At 43.1% G+C, this 24,340-nt stretch overlaps 1 protein-coding gene across 1 annotated transcript in view; it reads left to right on the top strand.

Annotated features, from left to right (window-relative positions):
• Positions 1 to 24,340, top strand: part of ireb2 (iron-responsive element binding protein 2) — a 105,788-nt gene that overhangs the window by 80,126 nt on the left and 1,322 nt on the right. Inside the window, exons 11-21 of the mRNA XM_060914389.1 lie at positions 1,063 to 1,179; positions 1,298 to 1,457; positions 3,382 to 3,517; positions 7,496 to 7,580; positions 7,661 to 7,817; positions 7,904 to 8,028; positions 14,384 to 14,488; positions 14,578 to 14,720; positions 14,932 to 15,079; positions 20,260 to 20,382; positions 20,533 to 20,718. Coding sequence (XP_060770372.1) covers positions 1,063 to 1,179; positions 1,298 to 1,457; positions 3,382 to 3,517; positions 7,496 to 7,580; positions 7,661 to 7,817; positions 7,904 to 8,028; positions 14,384 to 14,488; positions 14,578 to 14,720; positions 14,932 to 15,079; positions 20,260 to 20,382; positions 20,533 to 20,718 — 1,485 coding nt within the window. The remainder of the gene's footprint in view (positions 1 to 1,062; positions 1,180 to 1,297; positions 1,458 to 3,381; positions 3,518 to 7,495; positions 7,581 to 7,660; positions 7,818 to 7,903; positions 8,029 to 14,383; positions 14,489 to 14,577; positions 14,721 to 14,931; positions 15,080 to 20,259; positions 20,383 to 20,532; positions 20,719 to 24,340) is intronic.

Raw genomic sequence — 24,340 nt, forward strand, 5'->3', positions numbered from 1 at the left:
AAAGTTTGGGGTCACTTTGAAATGTCCTTATTTTTGAAAGAAAAGCACTGTTCTTTTCAATGAAGATCACTTTAAACTAATCAGAAATCCACTCTATATATTGCTAATGTGCTAAATGACTATTCTAGCTGCAAATGTCTGGTTTTTGGTGCAATATCTCCATAGGTGTATAGAGGCCCATTTCCAGCAACTCTCACTCCAGTGTTCTAATGGTACAATGTGTTTGCTCATTGCCTCAGAAGGCTAATGGAGGATTAGAAAACCCTTGTACAATCATGTTAGCACAGCTGAAAACAGTTGAGCTCTTTAGAGAAGCTATAAAACTGACCTTCCTTTGAGCAGATTGAGTTTCTGGAGTGGGCGGCACGGTAGTGTAGTGGTTAGCGCTGTCGCCTCACAGCAAGAAGGTCCTGGGTTCGAGCCCCGTGGCCGGCGAGGGCCTTTCTGTGTGGAGTTTGCATGTTCTCCCCGTGTCCGCGTGGGTTTCCTCCGGGTGCTCCGGTTTCCCCCACAGTCCAAAGACATGCAGGTTAGGTTAACTGGTGACTCTAAATTGAGCGTAGGTGTGAATGTGAGTGTGAATGGTTGTCTGTGTCTATGTGTCAGCCCTGTGATGACCTGGCGACTTGTCCAGGGTGTACCCCGCCTTTCGCCCGTAGTCAGCTGGGATAGGCTCCAGCTTGCCTGCGACCCTGTAGAACAGGATAAAGCGGCTACAGATAATGAGATGAGATGAGTTTCTGGAGCATCACATTTGTGGGGTCGATTAAATGCTCAAAATGGCCAGAAAAATGTCTTGACTATATTTTCTATTCATTTTACAACTTATGGTGGTAAATAAAAGTGTGACTTTTCATGGAAAACACAAAATTGTCTGGGTGACCCCAAACTTTTGAACGGTGTATATATATATATATATATATATATATATATATATATATATATATATATGCCCAGTTTTGTGGTGTGTTGTTCCTTACACAACACATGCTTATTTTTACTGCAGTATCTTTCTGTGGTAGCTTTGCATTCATTTCATGATGTCGATGTGCTCCTGTGCAGGTCATAGAAATAAACCTGAGTTCCATCTTCCCCAACGTGAGTGGACCCAAACGGCCACAAGACCGAGTGCCAGTCACCTGCGTGAAGGAGGATTTTTGTAACTGCCTCAATGAAAAGGTAAGTCTCTGTGCGCTGGGATTAGTCATTAATCCTATGCGTATCACTGTGGTTTATAGCGGAGACGCAGCAGAATCAAACAATTGCAGTAACTTGGTCCAATGTTTCTGTTAATCAGGTCGGTTTTAAAGGGTTCCACGTTCCGAAAGAAAAGCAGAGCGCCGTGGTACCGTTTCTGCACGACGGCACAGAATACAAACTTGCTCACGGATCAGTCGTCATCGCTGCGGTCATCAGCTGCACCAACAACTGCAACCCTTCGGTCATGCTCACTGCAGGTGATGGAGCTTATCTGCTAACACAGGAACTGCTAATCTAACATCAGGAAGACTTGAGAAATTAAGCTAACACCAAAGTACATCAGGTACAGGTAGTAAAGGAGAACTGGGCAGCGAACACAACCTTGTAATCAATACTACTCAAATTTTGTATGCTCGGGGGGGGGGAGCTTGTTTTTATGCTGAAATGTGAAATGAAGAAAATCAGTGGCAGTACTTTAATCTGGGTAAGAACAGAAAGAATGTAGATAGAGAAACTTTATCAGACCAGTATTAAAATCATTCAAAATATATAAGTTTGTATTCTTGGGCATCTAGTGCACTGTGTAAGTTTGTTATACCCTATGTAGGGAGTGCATACAGTATAGTGAATAGGAATCCTTCAGAAAAGGTACAAAAAAAAATTTCAATGTGAAGGAGTCAAAGGTGACATCTATGTAAGAAATTCTAATAAAAATGTGCAAAAATATTGCTGTAAAGGTTAATACTGTCTGATAAAGTTTCCCCAGCTACATTCTTTCTGTTCTTACCCAGATTAACACACGTCTTTTTTTCCGTTTCCGGTTGAGAGAACATCGTGCGCATTCTGGCTGCCGCTTCTCACCAGAGCTTTTTATTTTATTTTCTCTTTTTTTTTAATTTGTGTGTAGTTTGATGCGTGTTTGAGTCCGCCGGTTGTGGTGTAGCTCCGGACCCAGTTTTGGGCGTCGGTTCCCTCCAGGCCTTGGCTCACTGTGGTGAAGCCTGTGCTCCCAGCTATGGACTGCAGTGAGCTCGTTGCTCATTTTAACATCGTGGTTGTCCGGCGCTCTGTGCTTTAATGCTTGGCGTGATGTTCCGAGCGGTGTTGCTCGGTGGCGTCGCGGCGGCTGTGCAGGCGGTTTGGGACACACCAGCGCTCTGCGTAGCGGTGCTTCTGTGCTCGCTTTGTGGATCCATGGCGTGGTGTTCCGAGTGATGTTGCCTGCCGGCAGCGCAGCAGCCGTGCTGGCGGTGTGGGACTTGTTTTCGTGCGCCTTTTGGTGGGACTCTGGCTGCTACACCACTGGAACGACATCCTGACCTCTATTTGGTGGAATTTTTTGGGTTTTGAGAAAGGCGCTATATAACTTCATCTCATTATCTCTAGCCGCTTTATCCTGTTCTACAGGGTCGCAGGCAAGCTGGAGCCTATCCCAGCTGACTACGGGCGAAAGGCGGGGTACACCCTGGACAAGTCGCCAGGTCATCACAGGGCTGACACATAGACACAGACAACCATTCACACTCACATTCACACCTACGCTCAATTTAGAGTCACCAGTTAACCTAACCTGCATGCCTTTGGACTGTGGGGGAAACCGGAGCACCTGGAGGAAACCCACGCGGACACAGGGAGAACATGCAAACTCCGCACAGAAAGGCCCTCGCCGGCCACGGGGCTCGAACCCGGACCTTCTTGCTGTGAGGCGACAGCGCTAACCACTACACCACCGTGCCGCCCCACTATATAAATTGAACATTATTATTATTAAAGTACTGCCACTGATTTTCATTTCATATCTGAGCATAAAAGTAAGCATTTTTCCCCCCGAGCATACTGTACATCAATTCAACCCAATCTCTAAAGTTAAAAGTAATGATAAAATGATATTGCCTCTTGGCTTTAAAAAGAGACCATTTTCACTTTCCATGGGTGATGCAAACATAGTGTGGACTGTTGCTCTACTGCGTCACTGTAAAATTCAAATTAAAAACAAAAGTGTTTAAATCCAAGTTAATGTTTAGTATTTGAGTCCAGTTTGTATGTGTTGGGAACTGGATAAAATAAAAAATAATCATCTGGTGGGTTGGGGGTGGGGGATTTGGTAGAATGCTCTAGAAAGTGTGTGTGTGTGGATTAGCAGAAAGAGTCAATCATAAAGTAATGTTGTTGTGCTGGCAGGCCTCTTAGCAAAGAAATCGGTGGAGGCAGGTCTTTCTGTGAAGCCTTACATCAGGACCAGCCTCGCTCCAGGAAGTGGCATGGTTACACACTACCTCAATGCCAGTGGAGTGCTACCTTACCTCAGTCAGCTTGGGTAAACGCGCACACACGCACATTCATGCAGTTATTTAATCAGCCAGTCATGTGGAAGCAGCGCAATCTTGTATTGTTTTTACCCCCATGAATACATCAATGAAGAGTCTGTATAATGTATCATGATGCATAGAACTAGATTAATGAATATTAGGCCCGTTATATTACAGTCTTGCAGTTGGCAGGAGCAGGACATGAGATGGACGAGCAGACACTGGGTCATGTGGGGGGGGACAGGGCTTTAATCCAAAACTGGGTTAAGCAGCAGGGAAAAAACATACAGGTAACACAAGCGGAGAGCATTAACACAGCATGCTGGAGCTCATGAACGAATATGCGCACTTTGTTTATGAATGGTGTCTGACGAGCCCAAACTGGCCACCAGTATACACAAGCGTACGCAGTCTGCATGTGCAGTCATGTTCTTTTGTCTCTGAACATTATTTCCGTAGCATAATATATATATATATATATATATATATATATATATATATATATATATGTGTGTGTGTGTGTGTGTTTGTGGCATTTACCAGCTGAAGGTCAGTCCGTATCATGAAATACCGTGACCGAGGTCTTGAAAGTACTGAGCGAGGCCCTCTGGGCCGAGGTCAGTATTCAAGGCCGAGGTCACGGTATTTCACCATATGGACTGACCTTCAGCTGGTAAATAATATATTTATTTTTTTCTTTACCAAATTCTAGCAGAAAACGAGAGCGCCCGAAAGAGAAAACCGAGCCGAGCCGCCATTTTGAATCCTCATTCACGGCTGTAATGCAAATGGCTTCCTCCTCGGTATACAAGTGCACTTCCATGGCAGGAAAAAAACAACATTTTGCCGCCTATGTCGTCCCCTATTTATACAAAATTGAGTCGTTCAGGATTCAGCCATGTTTTTGTTCGACCAAAGTTACCCAGTATTATGACCTTTATATTGCATAAATAAAGCCATTTGGTGAAACTTTGAAGAAGAGACTGTACTAGTTTAAAGTTTTTACTTAATGTAATAATATGTATTAGGATAACATGGTCCAAAATGGGCCTCATTAACTAATGAGATCGCCCTCGCCGGCCCCGGGGCTCGAACCCAGGACCTTCTTGCTGTGAGGCGACAGCGCTAACCACTACACCACCGTGCCGCCCCAAGCTGGTAAATAATATATTTATTTTTTTTCTTTACCAAATTCTAACAGAAAACGAGAGCGCCCGAAAGGGAAAACTGAGCCGAGCCGCCATTTTGAATCCTCATTCACGGCTGTAATGCAAATTGCTTCCTCCTCGGTATACAAGTGCACTTCCATGGCAGGAAAAAAAACTACATTTTGCCGCCTACGTAGTCCCCTATTTATACAAAATTGAGTCGTTCAGGATTCAGCCATGTTTTTGCTCGGCATTAGCAAGTTAGAGGTTTCTAGCTTTCTCCTGAAATGTTTTCTTTTATTTCTTCTTCCTCAGGGTAGTAAAACTCACTTTCGCTGTGAACACTGTCATTATCACTATCCATGCTGTAGAATTAATGCTATTTTGAATCCTCATTCACGGCTGTAATGCAAACGGCTTCCTCCTCGGTATACAAGTGCACTTCCATGGCAGGAAAAAAACGACATTTTGCTGCCTATGTAGTCCCCTATTTATACAAATAGGAGTCATTCAGGATTCAGCCATGTTCTTGCTCGGTGTTCACAAATTACAGGTTTTTATCTTTCTCCTGAAATGTTTTCTTTTATTTCTTGTTCCTCAGGGTAGTAAAACTCGCTTTCGCTGTGAACACTGTCGTTATCGCGATGCATGCTGTAAAATTAATGCTATTCTCCTGAGAAATGCTGGCAAAAATTTATAAGATTTTTGATAATCTTATAAAAAAAAAAGATAAATGTTGACCAAAAAATGCGACTATGTTTGTTGTTGTGAACGAGCGAGTCGCCCGGGGTCCATAACTAGGGTCCATACCATAGGATATGGACCCGCTCGCCAGCCAATCAGAGCGCAGGATTTGGACCACGAAAAAAATATATAGAGGATATTACACGGTGGCGCGAAGATATGAAGCTTATCGTCAACTGGGGAGCGTATATATCACGAGTGAGCAAAACAAACGAGCGATATATTTTTCAATACAAGAAGATAAACTTCATATCTTTGTGCCACCGTGTAATGTTCTTTATATTGTATGGACACATCCAAAAACCTATGCAAGTTAAGCAAAAGAATTGTAATTTTGAACCGGTTTGCCATTTTGACAATGCGCGTCAAGTCAGTGGGAAAACACTGGGATGTCATCGGAGTGAAATATCGGCAATTATTATACATACAGGACACTTTTTCGATGGAATAAAAACATGTATTCTGTTCCCTTCTAGCACGTTTCATTCATTTGGTTTGATAGCATGCAATATTAGCATATCGCTTATCCTACGTATATTACTCTACCCAGTGGAGAATGAGTGTTGAATATGGTTTCTGATATTGCATGGTTCTCAAGACAACATGACGTCACACATCAGAGCTGATGCAAATATTCAATGAGTTTGCCGGTGGCGCGCTAGTGAGCGACTGTGACAATTTGTAAACTAACATGGCCACCAGGTTTGCGTCATTAAATGCGGAACGTATAATTGTTGTTGCTATAATTGTTCCATCAAATGTGTATGTATGTATAATAATAATAATAATAATAATAATATCGACTGGCTTTTTTCATGGTATATCAGATATATTCCGTTCAGCTAGCGTGATATTGAACTCGTCTTTGACTCGTTCAGTATCATGCTAGCTGAATTGAATATATCTGATATACCACTCAACACCAGCCAGTATTATTTAAATATGTCACTCAGATCCGTGACGCATTTCGTATAAAAAACACGAGTTTTTAAGCAAGAGAAGATAAACTTCATAGCTTCAAGCCAACATGTCATTTTCTTTTCGCAAAAAAGTACGCAAATTTATCAAAACTATTAATCTATTTCCCTGTGAGTGACAAATACAGATTTGTCACGGTTTTGGTTCTCCATGTCCCAAATGTAGCTCATATGAAAAATACGAGTGGTGTATTTCCCAGTAACACTCATGTCCATTTTAATATAACTTGATAAATATATGTTATTTACCAGCTGGGAGGTCCGTATGGTGAAATACCGTGACTGAGGTCTTGAAAGTACTGAGCGAGGCCCTCTGGGCCGAGGTCGCGGTATTTCACCATATGGACCGACCTTCAGCTGGTAAATAATATATTTATTTTTTTCTTTACCAAATTCTAACAGAAAACGAGAGCGCCCGAAAGGGAAAACCGAGCCGCCATTTTGAATCCTCATTCACGGCTGTAATGCAAATGGCTTCCTCCTCGGTATACAAGTGCACTTCCATGGCACGAAAAAAACTACATTTTGCCGCCTATGTAGTCCCCTATTTATACAAAATAGTCATTCAGGATTCAGACATGTTTTTGCTCGGTGTTAGCATCAGTTAGAGGTTTTTAGCTTTCTCCTGAAATGTCGTCTTTTATTTCTTCTTCCTCAGAGTAGTAAAACTCGCTTTCGCTGTGAACACTGTCATCATCACTATACATGCTGTAAAATTAATGCTATTCTCCTGAGAAATGCTGGCAAAAATTTATAAGATTTTTAATAATCTTATAAATAAATCTTGTATAAAAAAAAAATTGTTGACAAAAAAATTCTACTATGTTTGTTGTTGTGAACGAGTGAGTTGCCAGGGGTCCGTATCGTATGATACAGACCTGCTCGCCAGCCAATCAGAGCGCAGGATTTGGTGGAAACCGCACCACGAAAAAAAATAAATATTATCATGAAAATGTTAGAGAAATATCACAATATTGTTTTTAGGTCATATCACCCGGCCCTGTCGGATTGCTTTATCCAGGACAACTTTCGTTTCTCTCATTTTTGTCTTGGAAGTCTAATGTCTTTACCAGCGAGTGATCACTGTCCTTTAGTGCTCTATATTTTAATGTTCCAGGTTTGAGGTGATTGGTTATGGATGTGCCACCTGCGTAGGAAACACAGCGCCTTTACCCGAATCTGTAGTAGATGCCATCAAACAGGTATGATGTCATTATTATCTGCACGTTTTGCACCTTGTAACATGTCTGTGTAGCATAACGTGTCGCCCTCTGCTTGTCAGGGCGATTTGATCGCTTGTGGAGTGTTATCCGGGAACAGGCATTTTGAAGGCCGTCTCTGTGACTGTGTGCGTGCCAACTACCTAGCCTCGCCCCCGCTGGTGGTGGCATACGCCATCGCAGGCACAATCGGAATCGATTTTGAGAAAGAGCCGCTTGGTAAGACCAGCGCTGCCATGCATCGAGAGAGATTCTGAGCATCTTGAAAACGCCTTGACATTGATGTTCTCTGATTGTGTGCGAAGGTGTGAACGGTGAAGGTAAGGAGGTGTTCCTGAAGGACGTGTGGCCGTCGAAAGAAGAGGTACAGCATGTAGAGGAGCACGTGGTCATCACATCCATATTCACAGAGCTCAGGAGCAGGATGCAGGTGAACAGTGGTGCCGTTGTGGGTTCTGGTGGCGCTTCTTTTGACTTTGAGATCCCTGAGCTGGTGAAAAGGGCGAGCCTTGTAGCAGGAATGCTTTTCAGAACAGTCTGATTATCTTGTGTGTAAAACCTCCTCGGTGCTTTGAAGGCTGTAACATGGGACCTGATGAGCTGTGCTCGTTAAAACAACACTAACATTTCAGAGAAATCCTTGAAAAGCAGCATCTCATCTCATCTCATTATCTCTAGCCGCTTTATCCTTCTACAGGGTCGCAGGCAAGCTGGAGCCTATCCCAGCTGACTACGGGTGAAAGGCGGGGTACACCCTGGACAAGTCGCCAGGTCATCACAGGGCTGACGCATAGACACAGACAACCATTCACATTCACACCTACGGTCAATTTAGAGTCACCAGTTAACCTAACCTGCATGTCTTTGGACTGTGGGGGAAACCGGAGCACCCGGAGGAAACCCACGCGGACACGGGGAGAACATGCAAACTCCACACAGAAAGGCCCTCGCCAGCTACGGGGCTTGAACCCGGACCTTCTTGCTGTGAGGCGACAGCGCTAACCACTACACCACCGTGCCGCCCCTGAAAAGCAGCATATTAGTCATTTTATCACTAAAATCAGCTCTTGAAAGCATCTTGTAAAGATTATAAAAGTTTTTAAGATTTGCTCCAAAAATTACGGAAGATTTCTGTTCTGAATATTGCGTGGATGCAAACAGCGTGCCTTTTGGCGGATGCCGCCTTTTTCACGGCTGTCTGGGGGACTTGTGTGAATCGCGCAGATCCAATGAGTTTTTTTTTTTTTTTAGGGAGGGTGTTGGAGTGTCTGATTATAATTTCATCAAAGTAAATCTGTATTAAAATTACTAAATAAGTAAATGCCGTTACAGCCCATGAAACACAGGAAGTATAAGTATGAGAAGAAAACAGTAAATCAGAAAGCTGCGCACTTAAAGCCAATTGGCTGCACGCCATTATCTGCTGCTGGCTGCACTTCACTGCACGCGCAAGGATTTCCATCAGTGCAACGTAAGTTACGTAATTGGCTTTACGTGCGCAGCTTTCTGATTTACTGTTTTCTTCTCATACTTCCTATGTTGCATGGACTAACGGCATTTGCTTATTTAGTAATTTTAATACAGAATTTACTCTGATGAAATTATAATCAGACACTCCAACCCCCCCCCCCCCCCCCCCCCCAAAAAAAAAAATCATCGGATCTGCGCGATTCACACAAGTCCCCCAGACAGCTGTGAAAAAGGCGGCATCTGCCAAAAGGCGCGCCTTTTGCATCCATGATATTAATCAAATATACCATGCACCGAGAGGCTCCGGTTGAAATTATGGATGCTGTTCAGTGACTGGCACAGCCTGTCAGAAAATGGTACGATGCCAGTCACCGAAGAGCATCCATAATTTCAACCGGAGCCTCTCGGTGCATGGTATATTTGATTTTATATCCCTCGTCAAAAATTTCCCAAGCTATTTAACTTTTAAATTTCCTCTATGAGATTGAATCTCAGCATAAACTCACTGGAGGCAGCCATGTTTGTTGTTTACGTTGGAGCAGCCTTCGACCTGCGCATGTGCAACGTACCATGCTATCGCTTTTTTATCGGGGTATATAGAAACGGGTTCCGTCCGTCCGGTCTCGTTTTCGTTTCCAGGCCATATGTTTAAAACTAAAGATATCATCAAGAAACTTTGTATACATATCAAGCAACATGTGAACTGGTGCCTTTTGCTATTTTTGATTTTTGAAAAAAAGTATTTTTCAAATTTTTGCATAACTAGATTTTGACTTCGTTTCCGGAGCATACAGTGCTCAGCGTAAATGAGTCCACTCCCTTTGAAAAGTAACATTTTAAACAATATCTCAGTGAACACACAATTTCCAAAATGTTGACAAGACGAAGTTTAATATCACATCTGTTTAACTTATAACGTGAAAGTAAGGCCATTATTAAAAAATGTTCTGTTTCCGGTCCACCGGCCGGGTGAGTGCCGTTTGTGCGGTTGAATTTTTTTTTTAAAACGCCGGTTTTTCGACATTTTTTTCAGGTTCGTAAATCTAAAATCGAACTTGACATTTACGCATTCCCAGTGCTTTCCAAGCCAGCCATGACAAATAAGTAGCCAGCTGGGGGGTAAACACAAACTCCTGTGCACGCAGTTCCTAGGATTAAATGTATTTTCCACAGACCATTTATTTATTCACTTTACTCAAATACAAAGTAAAATGGCAGTAAATCTTCTTTCTTTTCTTGCGTATTGCATCATGAGGCGTTCCTGGCTTGTAAATCTCTTATTTTCGGTGCATGACACATTCACGCAGCTGAGCATGCTATGAATTAACGACGACAACGGTCTGCAGTGGGGCTACACAATTACACACTCAGCCAACATTTCTCCATTTGTGTATGAAAATACACTCCAACCACTCAGTTTGGGTTCATTTACAACCAACGGTGTCTTTTGATGCCAGCACGTAATTGAACGAGAGAAGACTGGTTTACTGGAGACAAAATAAGCATTATCTCTGCTTCTGTTCTCTCCGACGGCCCCGACACACTACTGCCTCCGCCGAGTGCGCACGCACACACCGCATGTCGGGGCCGCGGATGAGTTGCTCTCCCTTGATCAACGAGTCGGCGGGGAATTTGTGGTTATTATCGGTACAAACAGCACGAATCACAACTTAAATGAGTGCAGTTCAGTTTGGCATTATTGTCAGTCCGTTAGATAAACATTTAATTTTATTAAAATCGAAAATTAATATTTAGAGCCTGTGGGCTACAAAAATAAGTCATTAAAGTAGTCAGCTGTATGGCCGGCAGCCGGCGCTTGTGGAAAGCCCTGCATTCCGCGCAGAATATACAACTGAATCAGCTCTGCGCATGCGCCGTGCGGCACAAAAAAATGGCAGCCACCATGAAGGAAGGAGATCCGGAGTTTTCAAACATTTGCTTAAGTGTGAAATCGCAAAATGGTATTCTAGCGAACAACAAAATAGTAAAGATTCAGAAAAACAAATCATTCAGTGATCAGTTTAATAGTGTAATTTCATCCGAACTAGGCCTAACGCTCGATTCAGAACTACAAAAAGTCCGTGTGTCGGACATTTTAAGTACCTTTGTAAAAGTTTTGCAAATGTTGCAGTCAGCATTTAAAATGCTAACTTAAAGTTTTTGTACAAGTTTCAGTTGATTAAACCGTCATATTTTATTAAATGTGTCTGCTTTTGTAATAAAGTACTGAAAGAAAAAGCAAACACAGCATTGCGATTTCTTATCCATCCATATATATATATATAAAAAAAAAAATCCCTCCCTCCTGACTGAAAATTTTTTTGCTCACCTGGTGGACAGGAAACGGGATTTTTTTTAAAGGATGGCCTGAGGTTAATAATATAAACTTAGATTACACATTTTTCAGTTTTACTCAAATTAGGGTGGTGCAAAAATGAGTACATCCAACAACAAAAACTACTACATCTAGTACTTTGTATGGCCTCCATGATTTTTAATGACAGCACCAAGTCTTCTAGGCATGGAATGAACAAGTTGGCGACATTTTGCAACATCAGTCTTTTTCCATTCTTCAACAATGACCTCTTTCAGTGACTGGATGCTGGATGGAGAGCGATGCTCAACTTGTCTCTTCAGAATTCCCCAAAGAAAATAATTTATTTCCACCACAAAGGTGAAGGCTACAAGAAGATCAGCAAAGCTTTACTTATCAGTCAGAATACTGTCGCAAAAGTGGTACAAAAATGTAAGAAAGATGGAACTGCAACCATCTCACAGAGACGTCCAGGTCGTCCACGGAAGTTAACACCTCGACAGGAGCATCTTCTGATGAGAAGGGTTGAAGAAAATCGGCATGCAAGTTCACTGCAGTTATCTAAAGAAGTAGAAAGCCAAACTGGGGTGACTATTTCCCGTGACACAATACGGCGTACGCTGCAGAGGAATGGCATGCATGGATGCTGTCCATGAAAGAAGCCTCTCCTAAAGCCCAGGCACAAAAAAGCCCACCTAGAGTTTGCCAGGGCCCATGCTGACAAAGATGAAGACTACTGGGACTCTATACTCTGGAGTGATGAGACCAAGATAAATGTTTTTGGAACTGATGGCTTCAAAACTGTATGGCATCGCAAAGGTGAGGAATACAAAGAAAAATGCAGGGTGCCTACAGTGAAACATGGTGGTGGCAGTGTCCTTATGTGGGGCTGCATGAGTGCTGCTGGTGTCGGGGAGCTGCATTTCACTGATGGCATCATGAATTCACAGATGTATTGCTCTATACTGAAAGAGAAGATGCTACCATCACTCTGTGCCCTTGGTCGTTGTGCACTTTTCCGACATGACTAAACGCACATCTAAGGCAGCTGGGCCATAGAAGGTTCATGCTGCATGCTACACGTGTGTAAAGAAAAGTGGACAAACGTAGCATGACTTGCTCTGGGCCATAGAACGGCATTCACGTTGCACGCTGCACACTTCACGCGTGAAGCGAGAAATGAACATGCACACTTTTTTCTAGGCGTGAAGATGGAAATTCCAGTCAATGCATGCGGTCACCGCCGCGCCAGCCAATCAGAACGGGTCTAGGGAGATAACTCTATGCTTTCAGGGGAAAACTTCAGAAAAAATATAATTGAATGGTATAATTGAAAAATAGTTCTTCATCGGGATTGTCAAGCAGATTATAGAATGTTCGGTGAAATTCACCACGGGTTTCTCTCAGAAGGAAGTGTTCTCGGCTCCAAATTCTGTTCCTTTTTCTCTTCCTCTGTCTCAGTAAAAGCAGAATGAGGCAATTGTCGTCATCCGAAGAGTCCATATTGTTGGTTACTCGGTCAAAGTAGAACAGACGCAACACGTGAACATCCAAGCATGAAGTTTAATGGCCCAGGGTCCGGTTCTTCACGTGAACGTGTAGCGTGCAGCATGCAGCGTGCAGCGTGAACCTTCTATGGCCCAGCTGCCTAAGGCCACTGTTGGATTTCTGAAGAAGAACAGGGTGAAAGTGATTCAGTGGCCAAGTACGTCTCCTTATCTGAACCCAATCGAACACCTATGGGGAATTCTGAAGAGACAAGTTGAGCATCAACTTGAGGTCATTGTTGAAGAATGGAAAAAGATTGATGTTGCAAAATGTCGCCAACTTGTTCATTCCATGCCTAGAAGACTTGGTGCTGTCATTAAAAATCATGGAGGCCATACAAAGTACTAGATGTAGTAGTTTTTGTTGTGGGGTGTACTCATTTTTGCACCACCCTAATTTGAGTAAAACTGAAAAATGTGTAATCTAAGTTTGTATTATTAACCTTACTTTCACGTTATAAGTTAAACAGATGTGATATTAAACTTTGTCTTGTCAACATTTTGGAAATTGTTTGTGTTCATTGAGATATTGTTTAAAATGTTACTTTTCAAAGGTGGTGCACTCATTTACGCTCAGCACTGTATATCCAAAACTGTTCATGATAGAGATTTGAAACTTGGTATACATGTTAAGGTGATGTAGATGTGTCTTTTCCTACTAAAGAAATTTGAGAAATTTTAATTTTTAACGTGTCCATGGAAACAATTTCCGACTTGGTCTCTCAGGTTAGTCTTAGGGGTAGGTTCTGTTTCCGGAGCAGAACTTGAAAACTGAGTGGTTTGGTCTTGAAAGTTGGTAGACGTGTTGATTAAGTAATGTATTCGTGCCTTTTGATATTAAGAAATGTGAGATTTTAATTTTTAGCTCATCTGGACCAAAGGTCCCGTAGCTTTATGCCATGGGCTGCTGAGGTCAGTGTAAAGAGGCAGGGTTGGTTTCCTGCAACAGAACTTGAAAAATGTGACAAATATCTTAAGTTGGTATATTGGGCAGGGGATATAGCTGACGGGCGTTGGCTTTTTTTTTTTTTTTTAAACTATGCTATTGCCTACCTCACTAGGCATGATCATGACACGTAGATCCACACACACAGAAATGCTCGCAGAGCCACAGCTGTGACTCGAGTTGGCCATAAAGCTTGAAATTGTGACATCAGTTCATGGTATATCCAGGATATGCCATGACTGATTCACAGCATTTTTTTTTTTTTTTTTTTTTTGACGTCACGAGATACATTGATTAAGCAATGTGTCACGTGAGCCATCCTTGGCCAATCCCTGCATGAGAATTTTTCGACGAGGGATATAAAAAAATAAATATACATACATGCATGCATACATAGAAAATCTGAATTTATTTGTTCACTTCTGTTACTGTTGCTTTTTTTATGTCTGATTGTGGCACGCTACATGGAATTGTGCTTTTTTTTAATTTTTTTCCTCTCCACTTTCAGAAAGGAAGCACTTTTTGGAATAACCTAGATGCCCCAGATGCTGTGTTCTTCCCATGGGACGGCAAGTCCACTTATATTCGTTGCCCTCCATTCTTCAACAAACTTGTGAGTCACTTGATGTTTCAGCGTCAAACACATGGTTCGGAAAAGACCCGAGTGCCTGAACTTCCGTCCTGTGTCTTTTCCCTCCTCAGTCTAAAGATGTTTGTCCTCCTGGTTCCATTGATAATGCACACGTTCTGCTGTTTCTGGGGGACAAAGTCACCACTGACCACATCTCTCCTGCCGGCAGCATTGCACGGGTCAGCGCAGCCGCCAAGTACCTGCAGAGCAAACGGTAACCAGAGACACTGGGATCCTCCTTATTTGCATTCAGGCCATTTTTGGTCACATGCAGTTTATTGTAAAGAGCATGAAGTGTGTGATTTAATGCCTCAGTCCTCTGAATAGAATATTAGTCTGAATATTAGTCTCCATGTTTCACAGAATAGTGTGAGGTTAAAAAATAAGGATCCTTCCTGATTTGACATTTTATTTATGTCTTGCAGCCTGACGCCTCGCGAATTCAACTCTTACGGCGCACGCAGGGGGAACGACGTCGTCATGACTCGAGGAACTTTTGCCAGCATCAAACTCCTAAACCTTCTCATCGGCAAACCCGGTCCCAAAACCGTACACGTGCCATCAGGACAGACGGTGAGCTGCAGCACACTTTGACACAAGACTCACATTTATTCCAGTATGGAACGCCTCAAAGGACATGGGGTCATTTATTTTTTCACGTATGCACCACTTACTGTAGCACGGCAACTCTTTCCAGTCTCCTTTTTCTTCTCATCTCATTATCTGTAGCCGCTTTATCCTTCTACAGGGTCGCAGGCAAGCTGGAGCCTATCCCAGCTGACTACGGGCGAAAGGCGGGGTACACCCTGGACAAGTCGCCAGGTCATCACAGGGCTGACACATAGACACAGACAACCATTCACACTCCCATTCACACCTACGCTCAATTTAGAGTCACCAGTTAACCTAACCTGCATGTCTTTGGACTGTGGGGGAAACCGGAGCACCCAGAGGAAACCCACGCGGACACGGGGAGAACATGCTGTTGAAAAGAACTTTGCAAATTAATGTAAGATGATAGTTTAGTTTGTAGAATAAATTTTGTCAAACTATTTTGTTTTAGTGTGATTTTTCAGGGTAGTTTTGCTAGAAAGCTTTGGCGGCGGGGGGGCTTCGCCCCCCCAACCCCCCACCAAAACCCAGTACCTAACCTTGTATTACTATTTACAATTTCGGAATGTTGGCAGCTATGAAGCTAGCGTATGTAACATTATTAGAAAGTTAAATTTATCCAATCTTGTTTTTAACGGCAATCAAACGGGCCTGTAATTTCATCATTATTGTTATTTAAAAAGCGTTCTGCATCTGAATTTGCACCACATAAAACTTGTAGTGTCCACGTGCTCTTATCCCGCCTCTCGTCTCTAGGCAACAGTCACCTCACAAATCTCTGCCTCACAGGCAAACAGGCAGGCAGACCTGAAAACAAGCAAACGAAAATTCTGAACATATAATAGGCTAATCCTAACTAGCTCGTGTTCGTGGCGATTTTTTTTAATTTGCTGAAAGTGAAACAACAAGGATGGAGAAGTGGCAAGAGAGGTTGACAGCCTAGTGGACATTGCAGCGAATGGCTCCCTAAAGATGGCATTTAGGGAAAAATCACTAACAGATTTCTGGGTTCATGTGCAGCCTGAACACCCCAAACTTGCTGAGTCTGCATTAAAAACACTCCTGCCATTTTCATCCACATACAGATGCGAGGTTGGGTTTTCAGCACTGGTTGGGTTGAAAACTAAAAAGCAAAACCGAGTCAATGTGGCCCCCAATCTCAGATTAGAGCTGTCCAGCTTGGAACCAGGTAATAAATCACTGATGCTTAGTATGCATCAGCACCACTCCTCCTATTAAGAAAAAAGAGTCAGTTTTGCGCAGAAGACAAGTAAGCGTAATCTGTTAAATCTAAAATTTTTGTTCATTTCAGTTGTTCACGAGTGAGGGAAGGATAGAGCATGTGATCGACAGGCGGATCGGTGCAGCCTCCGCAGTGATGCGGTCGCTTTACCGGTTCGTCGTGGTGAAGAAGGAGCTGAGCCAAAAGGCGAAGCTCTCAATTTACCGGTCGATCTACGTTCCGACTCTCACCTATGGTCATGAGCTTTGGGTAATGACAGAAAGAACAAGATCGCGGATACAAGCGGCCGAAATGAGTTTCCTTCGCAGGGTGGCTGGGCGCTCCCTTAGAGATAGGGTGAGAAGCACAGTCACTCGGGAGGAGCTCGGAATAGAGCCGCTGCTCCTCCACATCGAAAGGAATCAGCTGAGGTGGCTCGGGCATCTTTTTCGGATGCCTCCTGGACGCCTTCCTGGGGAGGTGTTCCAGGCATGTCCCCCCCGGGAGGAGGCCCCAGGGAAGACCCAGGACATGCTGGAGGGACTATGTCTCTCGGCTGGCCTGGGAACGCCTCGGTGTTCTTCCCGAGGAGCTGGCTGAGGTGTCTGGGGAGAGGGAAGTTTGGGCTTCCATGCTTAGACTGCTGCCTCCGCGACCCGGTCCCGGATAAAGCGGAAGAAGACGAGACGAGACATTTCAGTTCATTCATGTTCCTCCTAATTTCAGGCGTGCAAATGGTGCGCTTTTCGGCGCATTCCGCTTTTTCCCCGGCATTTTGGACAACTTGTGTAATTCGTGCAGATCCGAAGAGTTTTTTTTGGGGGGGAATCCACTCTGGTAGTAATGATAGACCCGAGTACTGTGCAGACCATACAACGTTTGGTTCCCCCTGGTGGATGTATGGAACCATTGCCAGCAGAGATAGTAAGATTGACAGTGTAGCTGCTGGCTGCTATTATAATATTCAACAGCGTTCCGTTACAAACTGCGAGCTGCTACACTGTCAGTGGATGGAACCGATGGCTGGGCAATCTGGTTGCTAAGGAACGTGACTCCTGGGCTTTTCCTCAGATAGGTGTGTTCATTTATCAACTTGCTGAATTTCATCTACTAGTGTGTATTTCTTTGGAGCCTCGGTGACTGGGAGTAAACAATCAGCGTTGAAGTGGAAGCCATTTACTCGTCTACAATCAAAGCGTAAGTGTTAAAATAATTGTGCATACAGTGGTGCTTGAAAGTTTGTGAACCCTTTAAAATTTTCTATATTTCTGCATAAGTATGACCTAAAACATCATCAGATTTTCACACAAGTCCTAAAAGTAGATAAAGAGAACCCAGTTAAACAAATGAGACAAAAATATTATTCTTGGTCATTTATTTATTGAGGAAAATGATCCAATATTACATATCTGTGAATGGCAAAAATATGTGAACCTTTGCTTTCAGTATCTGGTGTGACCCCCTTGTGCAGCAATAACTGCAACTAAACGTTTGCGGTAACTGTTGATCTGTCCTGCACACCGGCTTGGAGGAATTTTGGCCCATTCCTCTGTACAGAACAGCTTCAACTCTGGGATGTTGGTGGGTTTCCTCACATGAACTGCTCGCTTCAGGTCCTTCCGCAACATTTCGATTGGATTAAGGTCAGGACTTTGACTTGGCCATTCCAAAACATTAACTTTATTCTTCTTTAACCATTCTTTGGTAGAACGACTTGTGTGCTTAGGGTTGTTGTCTTGCTGCATGACCCACCTTCTCTTGAGATTCAGTTCATGGACAGATGTCCTGACGTTTTCCTTTAGAATTCACTGGTATAATTCAGAATTCATTGTTCCATCAATGATGGCAAGCCGTCCTGGCCCAGTTGCAGCAAAACAGGTCCAAACCATGATACTACCACCACCATGTTTCACAGATGGGATAAGGTTCTTATGCTGAATGCAGGGTTTTCCTTTCTCCAAACATAACGCTTCTCATTTAAACCAAAAAGTTCTATTTTGGTCTCATCCATCCACAAAACATTTTTCCAATAGCCTTCTGGCTTGTCCACATGATCTTTAGCAAACTGCAGACGAGCAGCAATGTTCTTTTTGGAGAGCAGTGGCTTTCTCCTTGCAACCCTGCCATGCACACCATTGTTGTTCAGTGGACTCATGAACATTAACATTAACCAATGTGAGAGAGGCCTTCAGTTGCTTAGAAGTTACCCTGGGGTCCTTTGTGGCCTCGCCGACTATTACACGCCTTGCTCTTGCAGTGATCTTTGTTGGTCGACCACTCCTGGGGAGGGTAACAGTGGTCTTGAATTTCCTCCATTTGTACACAATCTGTCTGACTGTGGATTGGTGGAGTCCAAACTCTTTAGAGATGGTTTTGTAACCTTTTCCAGCCTGATGAGCATCAACAACGCTTTTTCTGAGGTCCTCAGAAATCTCCTTTGTTCGTATCATGATACACTTCCACAAACACGTGTTGTGAAGATCAGACTTTGATAGATCCCTGTTCTTTAAATAAAACAGGGTGCCCACTCACACCTGATTGTCATCCCATTGATTGAAAACACCTGACTCTAATTTCACCTTCAAATTAACTGCTTATCCTTGAGGTTCACATACTTTTGCCACTGACAGCTATGTAATATTGGATCATTTTCCTCAATAAATAAATGACCAAGTATAATATTTTTGTCTCATTTGTTTAACTGGGTTCTCTTTATCTACTTTTAGGACTTGTGTGAAAATCTGATGATGTTTTAGGTCATATTTATGCAGAAATATAGAAAATTCTAAAGGGTTCACAAGCTTTCAAGCACCATTGTGTGTGTGTGTGTATATATGTATATATATATATATATATATATATATATATATATATATATATATATATATATATATATAAACTTTGTCTCTCGTAACCTAGCCTCCTTCATCTAACCATATTAGCCATGACCTATCCTTGGGGTAAAAAAACACCTGAAAAACGTAATGTTATTTGAGGAGTTGCATGATGACTGTATATGTTCTCAACGTAGTGTCTACATGGGTTAATGACTATTGTTTTTTGTTCCTAGATAATATTTAAGTGCCGTAATACCGTTCTATACGTGCAAGAATTGGTCTTATTAAAGCTTGTGGCTGTCTGGCTTAGTTAAAATGCTAACCGTTAGCACCTGACTAGCTGCTATTTTAGAACATCGAGTGATCAAATGGTAATGTGTAACCCATGTGTGTGTTATGAGTTCGTGGTGCATACATCCAAGGCATTACACAAACTTCAGGAAGTGGCAAAGAAAAGGAAGAAAAAGGAGTAAGGATGGACTGACTTTGGGGTGGGGAACTGAAGATGGATTGGGAACTGAATTAATAAATAATAGTAATTAATAAATGTTCTGTTTTGTTGAAACTGTTGTCTGACTGATATTTTGTGTGTGTGTGTGGTGTGGGGGGGTCCGCGTTGCCGCGCTACCTCACTCTTTTTTTGACCATGATTGTGTTTGCATCCCTGTAATTTTGAACAATTTTGAACTATTGATATGAAATGTTCTGATTAACTGTGCTGAATTTCAAACCTCCATACTTTTGCCTTTAAAAACCACAGAGGATATGGAATGGATAGGCCTTTAATGTATTTAGTTAACCATAATTTTTTCAATTAAAAACACCTAATAGTACACATCTCTGTATGGTCTGTGTGTGTGTTGTGTGGGGCGGGGTGTTGACAGGTGGTCCCTGAATTTTTTTGGGGGGGGGGACAAAGTGGTCCTTGGTCTGAAAAAGTTTGAGAAACACTGCCATAGAGGATGTTTTTCTAGAGCTACAGCCTTATATTCTTTGAGCTACAAGCGTTACTTTTCAAGAGGTAAACATATTTGTAAGTCCCTACTGTAACGGCGTGTGTTTGTGTTTGATCTTGGTGTTAGCTGGATGTGTTCGAGGCGGCAGAGCGATACCAGAGAGATGGGATTCCTCTCATCATCCTGGCAGGGAAGGATTACGGCTCGGGTAACTCACGAGACTGGGCAGCCAAAGGACCTTATCTACTGGTACATCTGCTGCAGCAGCGTGCACACACGACTCCATGCCCCCTCTCTTCACTTTATTGACTATTTCTAGCACTTTAGGTGCAGCAAATGAGCAGCCGTGCTAGACTTTGTCACTGTGCTTATGCAACTGTCTCTGGTCTGTGATTGCAGGGGGTGCGGGCGGTGATCGCTGAGAGTTTTGAAAAGATACATAAGAACCATCTGGTGGGAATGGGCATCGCTCCTCTGCAGTTCCTCCCCGGACAGAGTGCTGAAAGCCTGGGGCTCTGTGGGAAAGAGAAGTTCTCTATCTCCATCCCAGAGCAGATCACACCTCAGCAAGAGCTAACTGTGCTGGTAGGATGGCAGAGTCTTCATTTAGAAAGCAGTCTGAGTAGTTTATTTCTTCCCCTCTAGTTAAATGCTGTGTTCACACTTATACCGGTACGATAGTGGTATAACTGTATCGATACAAAGTACACCGGTACAGTTTAGTGCATCTGTCCACACTAGCGAGAAGTGTTTGCGGTTTTCTTTCACGGTAGTTGAAATGCACGTGCGCGAAATGTTTCCGTGGTTACCGAGTAACTTCCTTCCGAGAATATGGCGGATGAAACAACGTGTGTGCTTTTTGTTGTCAATGTACAGTCTGTATTTCTGCTGGTCATTTATTCAGTCGAATCGTATAAAACGCGCGAGGCAGTTGAGAAAGAAACAAAGAAAACGAATCTCCCTTTCTCCCCCCTTACTTTCTCCCTCTTCCCTTCTCTTCCCCTCACTTTCTCCCTCTTTCCTTCTCTTCCCCTCTCTCCCTCTTTCCTTCTCTTCCCCTCCCTTTCTTCCCTTCTCTTCCCCTCTCTCTCTCCCTCTTTCCTTCTCTTCCCCTCTCTCCCTCTTTCCTTCTCTTCCCCTCTCTTTCTCCCTCTTCCCTTCTCTTCCCCTCTCCCTCTCCCTCTTCCCTTCCCCTCTCCCTCTTCCCCTCTCTTTCTCCCTCTTCCCCTCTCTTCCCCTCTCCCTCTTCCCTTCTCTTCCCCTCTCTCTCCCTCCCTCTTTCCTTCTCTTCCCCTCTCTCCCTCTTTCCTTCTCTTCCCCTCTCTCCCTCTTTCCTTCTCTTCCCCTCTCTCCCTCTTTCCTTCTCTTCCCCTCTCTCCCTCTTTCCTTCTCTTCCCCTCTCTCCCTCTTTCCTTCTCTTCCCCTCTCTCCCTCTTTCCTTCTCTTCCCCTCTCTCCCTCTTTCCTTCTCTTCCCCTCTCTCCCTCTTTCCTTCTCTTCCCCTCTCTCCCTCTTTCCTTCTCTTCCCCTCTCTCCCTCTTCCCTTCTCTTCCCCTTCCTTTCTCCCTCTTTCCTTCTCTTCCCCTTCCTTTCTCCCTCTTTCCTTCTCTTCCCCTCTCTCCCTCTTTCCTTCTCTTCCCCTCCCTTTCTCCCTCTTTCCTTCTCTTCCTCCCTCTTTCCCCCTCCCTCCCTCCCCCTCTCCCTTTCTCCCCCCTTTCTTTGCTCCATGTAGCTCCATGGTCGTTTTGAGCCATTTTGACGTTTTATTTACAGCTGGAAAGCACGTGCGTATTGTATTGTATTGTATGAATAACCCAGAAGACGTAGGAATGGTTCATTGCGCATGCGCATTATATTTGTATCGATACAGAGCTGCTTCATCTGTCCACACTACAGCGAAGCGCTACAGTACCGATACTGTACCGGTACGAAACCCATACATTTGTGGGTTTCGTACCGATACAGTTATACCGCTACAGTACCGGTATAGTTGCTAGTGTGGACAGGTGTTGTGGTACGAAAGTAGTTTCGTATCGGTACAAAATCCCTAGTGTGGACAGGGTATTAGTTACAGGAAACTGAAATATTGCCATTTACTGGAGTTTGAAACAACTGGAAATACAGGATGTTTCCTTTAAGCACTGGAAGAAGCTTTATTGGTGATTCCATGTATTTTTATATTTTTAAAAAAAAGTGTTGCACTGAGGACTTTCCACCTCTCGGTCTCAGATTTTTGCTGATTCTTTCATTATTTGTTAACGCATGCATGAGAACGAAAAAAAAAAATTGGCTCAGATACACTTCACGACGTGCCACACCACTCTTTTTGAAACACTTACCTTAATAACTCTCGAACCCCCGAAAAGTGTGTTTTTAATCAATCAATAATCGATATGATTGACGGGTGAGGGGAAATTTTTTAATTTTGGTCTCATGCTTTTTGTTCTCAACTGATGTCGAAAAGAAAACTCTGCAAAACCTGTGCCGCTGTACTTCCACCAGCTGGCCTTTTTGACATGGAGTCACCCTAACGGTGCCCTCCAAAATTATTGGCGCCCCCTGTAAAGATGAGTAAAAAGGGTTCGGGGCAAAATCCACCTTCTCGTGAAGTAGCGTCATCTCACACCGGGAAAAAAAATAAGGGAAAATCCAAGCTTTAATTGAAATAAATGTATTTAATGACCTTTTAAATCGAAATCTGGCTGCCTCTGCCAGGGAACTAAAACTGGGTCGTCATCGGATCTTCCAGTAGGGCAGTGATCTGAAGCGTTTGTCCAAATCAACATAAAAATGGTCACTGAGCACAGAATAAGCTTCTGCCCTGGCCGTCTCACTCCCCTGACCTGAACCTCACTGAAAACCTGTGGGATGAGCTGAAAAGAAGAGTGCAAAAGAGAGGGCCGAGGACCCTGGATGATGTGGAGAGATTGTGTAAAGAGGAACGGTCTCAGATGCCCTGCTCTGTATCTCCAACCTTATAAACTGTTCTAGGAGACTCAGTGCTGTTTTACTGGCAAAGGGAGGTAGGACAGGGTATTAAATGCAGGGGTGCCAATAATAGTGGCACACGTGTTTTTTGTTGATTTATTTCTTGATGAGGGATTTTTCTCTGAATAAGTTTATTTCAATTAAAGGTTGGATTTTCCTCATTTTTTTGTCCAGTATGATATGAAGCTGCTTCGCCAAAAGGTGGATTTTTTTTTTCTTCAAACCCTTTTTACTGATCTTTACAAGGAGTGCCAATAATCATGGAGGGTACTGTATGTTAATTATTTTCCTATAACAGCATGTCGTGAAGTGCGTAGTCCTTATACACCACTGCGATTTGGCAACGATTAGTTTATTAATTAATGAGTGTCACGCCATGACTTTTGTCCATGTGCTTTTAATGTTGTGAAATATCCATTATTACTTACAGTACCAGTCAAAATTTTAGACACACCTATTCACCTATAGTCCAGACTTTTGACTGGTACTGTGTTATAGCAGCGACAGTCATTCCTACATCGGCCTCGCTTTTCGTATCAAGAAGACCAAAAATAATAAAAAACCCGCAGCTTGACGTTACACTGAAACTGTTCCGCGACTCTCAAGACTTTTCTGAAGAAAAATCTATTGTTACAAATCTCTGACACTGGACAAAATCGCCTTAAATAACTGTTAAATGACACTAACCTCTCGATTAAATGTTTGTCTTGGATTAAAGTTATTTAACAGTGTGTGCAGTATCCACCATACAAGAAACGGCATTACTATGAGCACGTTAAAGGAGAACTGAAGGCAAATTTTTAATCAAAATTCTACCTCATTTTATGCAAGTTATGAGTGTTTGAAATACGCTCTGTAATATATCAGTCCATATGTCAAAGCGATGGCCGTAAACGAGATTCGTTGAGACCTGTGCGAGACATCGTAGGACGGAAGTAAAACGTACAGCGGAAATCAAAGTGACTGACATCCGCCAACGTTGTCAAAAGACGCGCGCGCCCTCTTTCAAACGCTGACGTGATCAAGCTGGAAGTTTTGTTTGTTTTGATAGCAATCAGGAAAGTTTGAAAAAAGTAGGCAGTAATCGTCATTTAAACTCGTTTTTGTGCAAGATTTCGTTTGGAAAACAGTTTTCAAAATGGCTGCACTGACACCTGGCTGACACTTCACGTTTCGAGGTCTCGCACAAGTCTCGTGAAGATCACGCGGATAAGCGACGC

Source organism: Neoarius graeffei, chromosome 2 (assembly GCF_027579695.1).
Source record: "Neoarius graeffei isolate fNeoGra1 chromosome 2, fNeoGra1.pri, whole genome shotgun sequence".
NCBI lineage: Eukaryota > Metazoa > Chordata > Actinopteri > Siluriformes > Ariidae > Neoarius > Neoarius graeffei.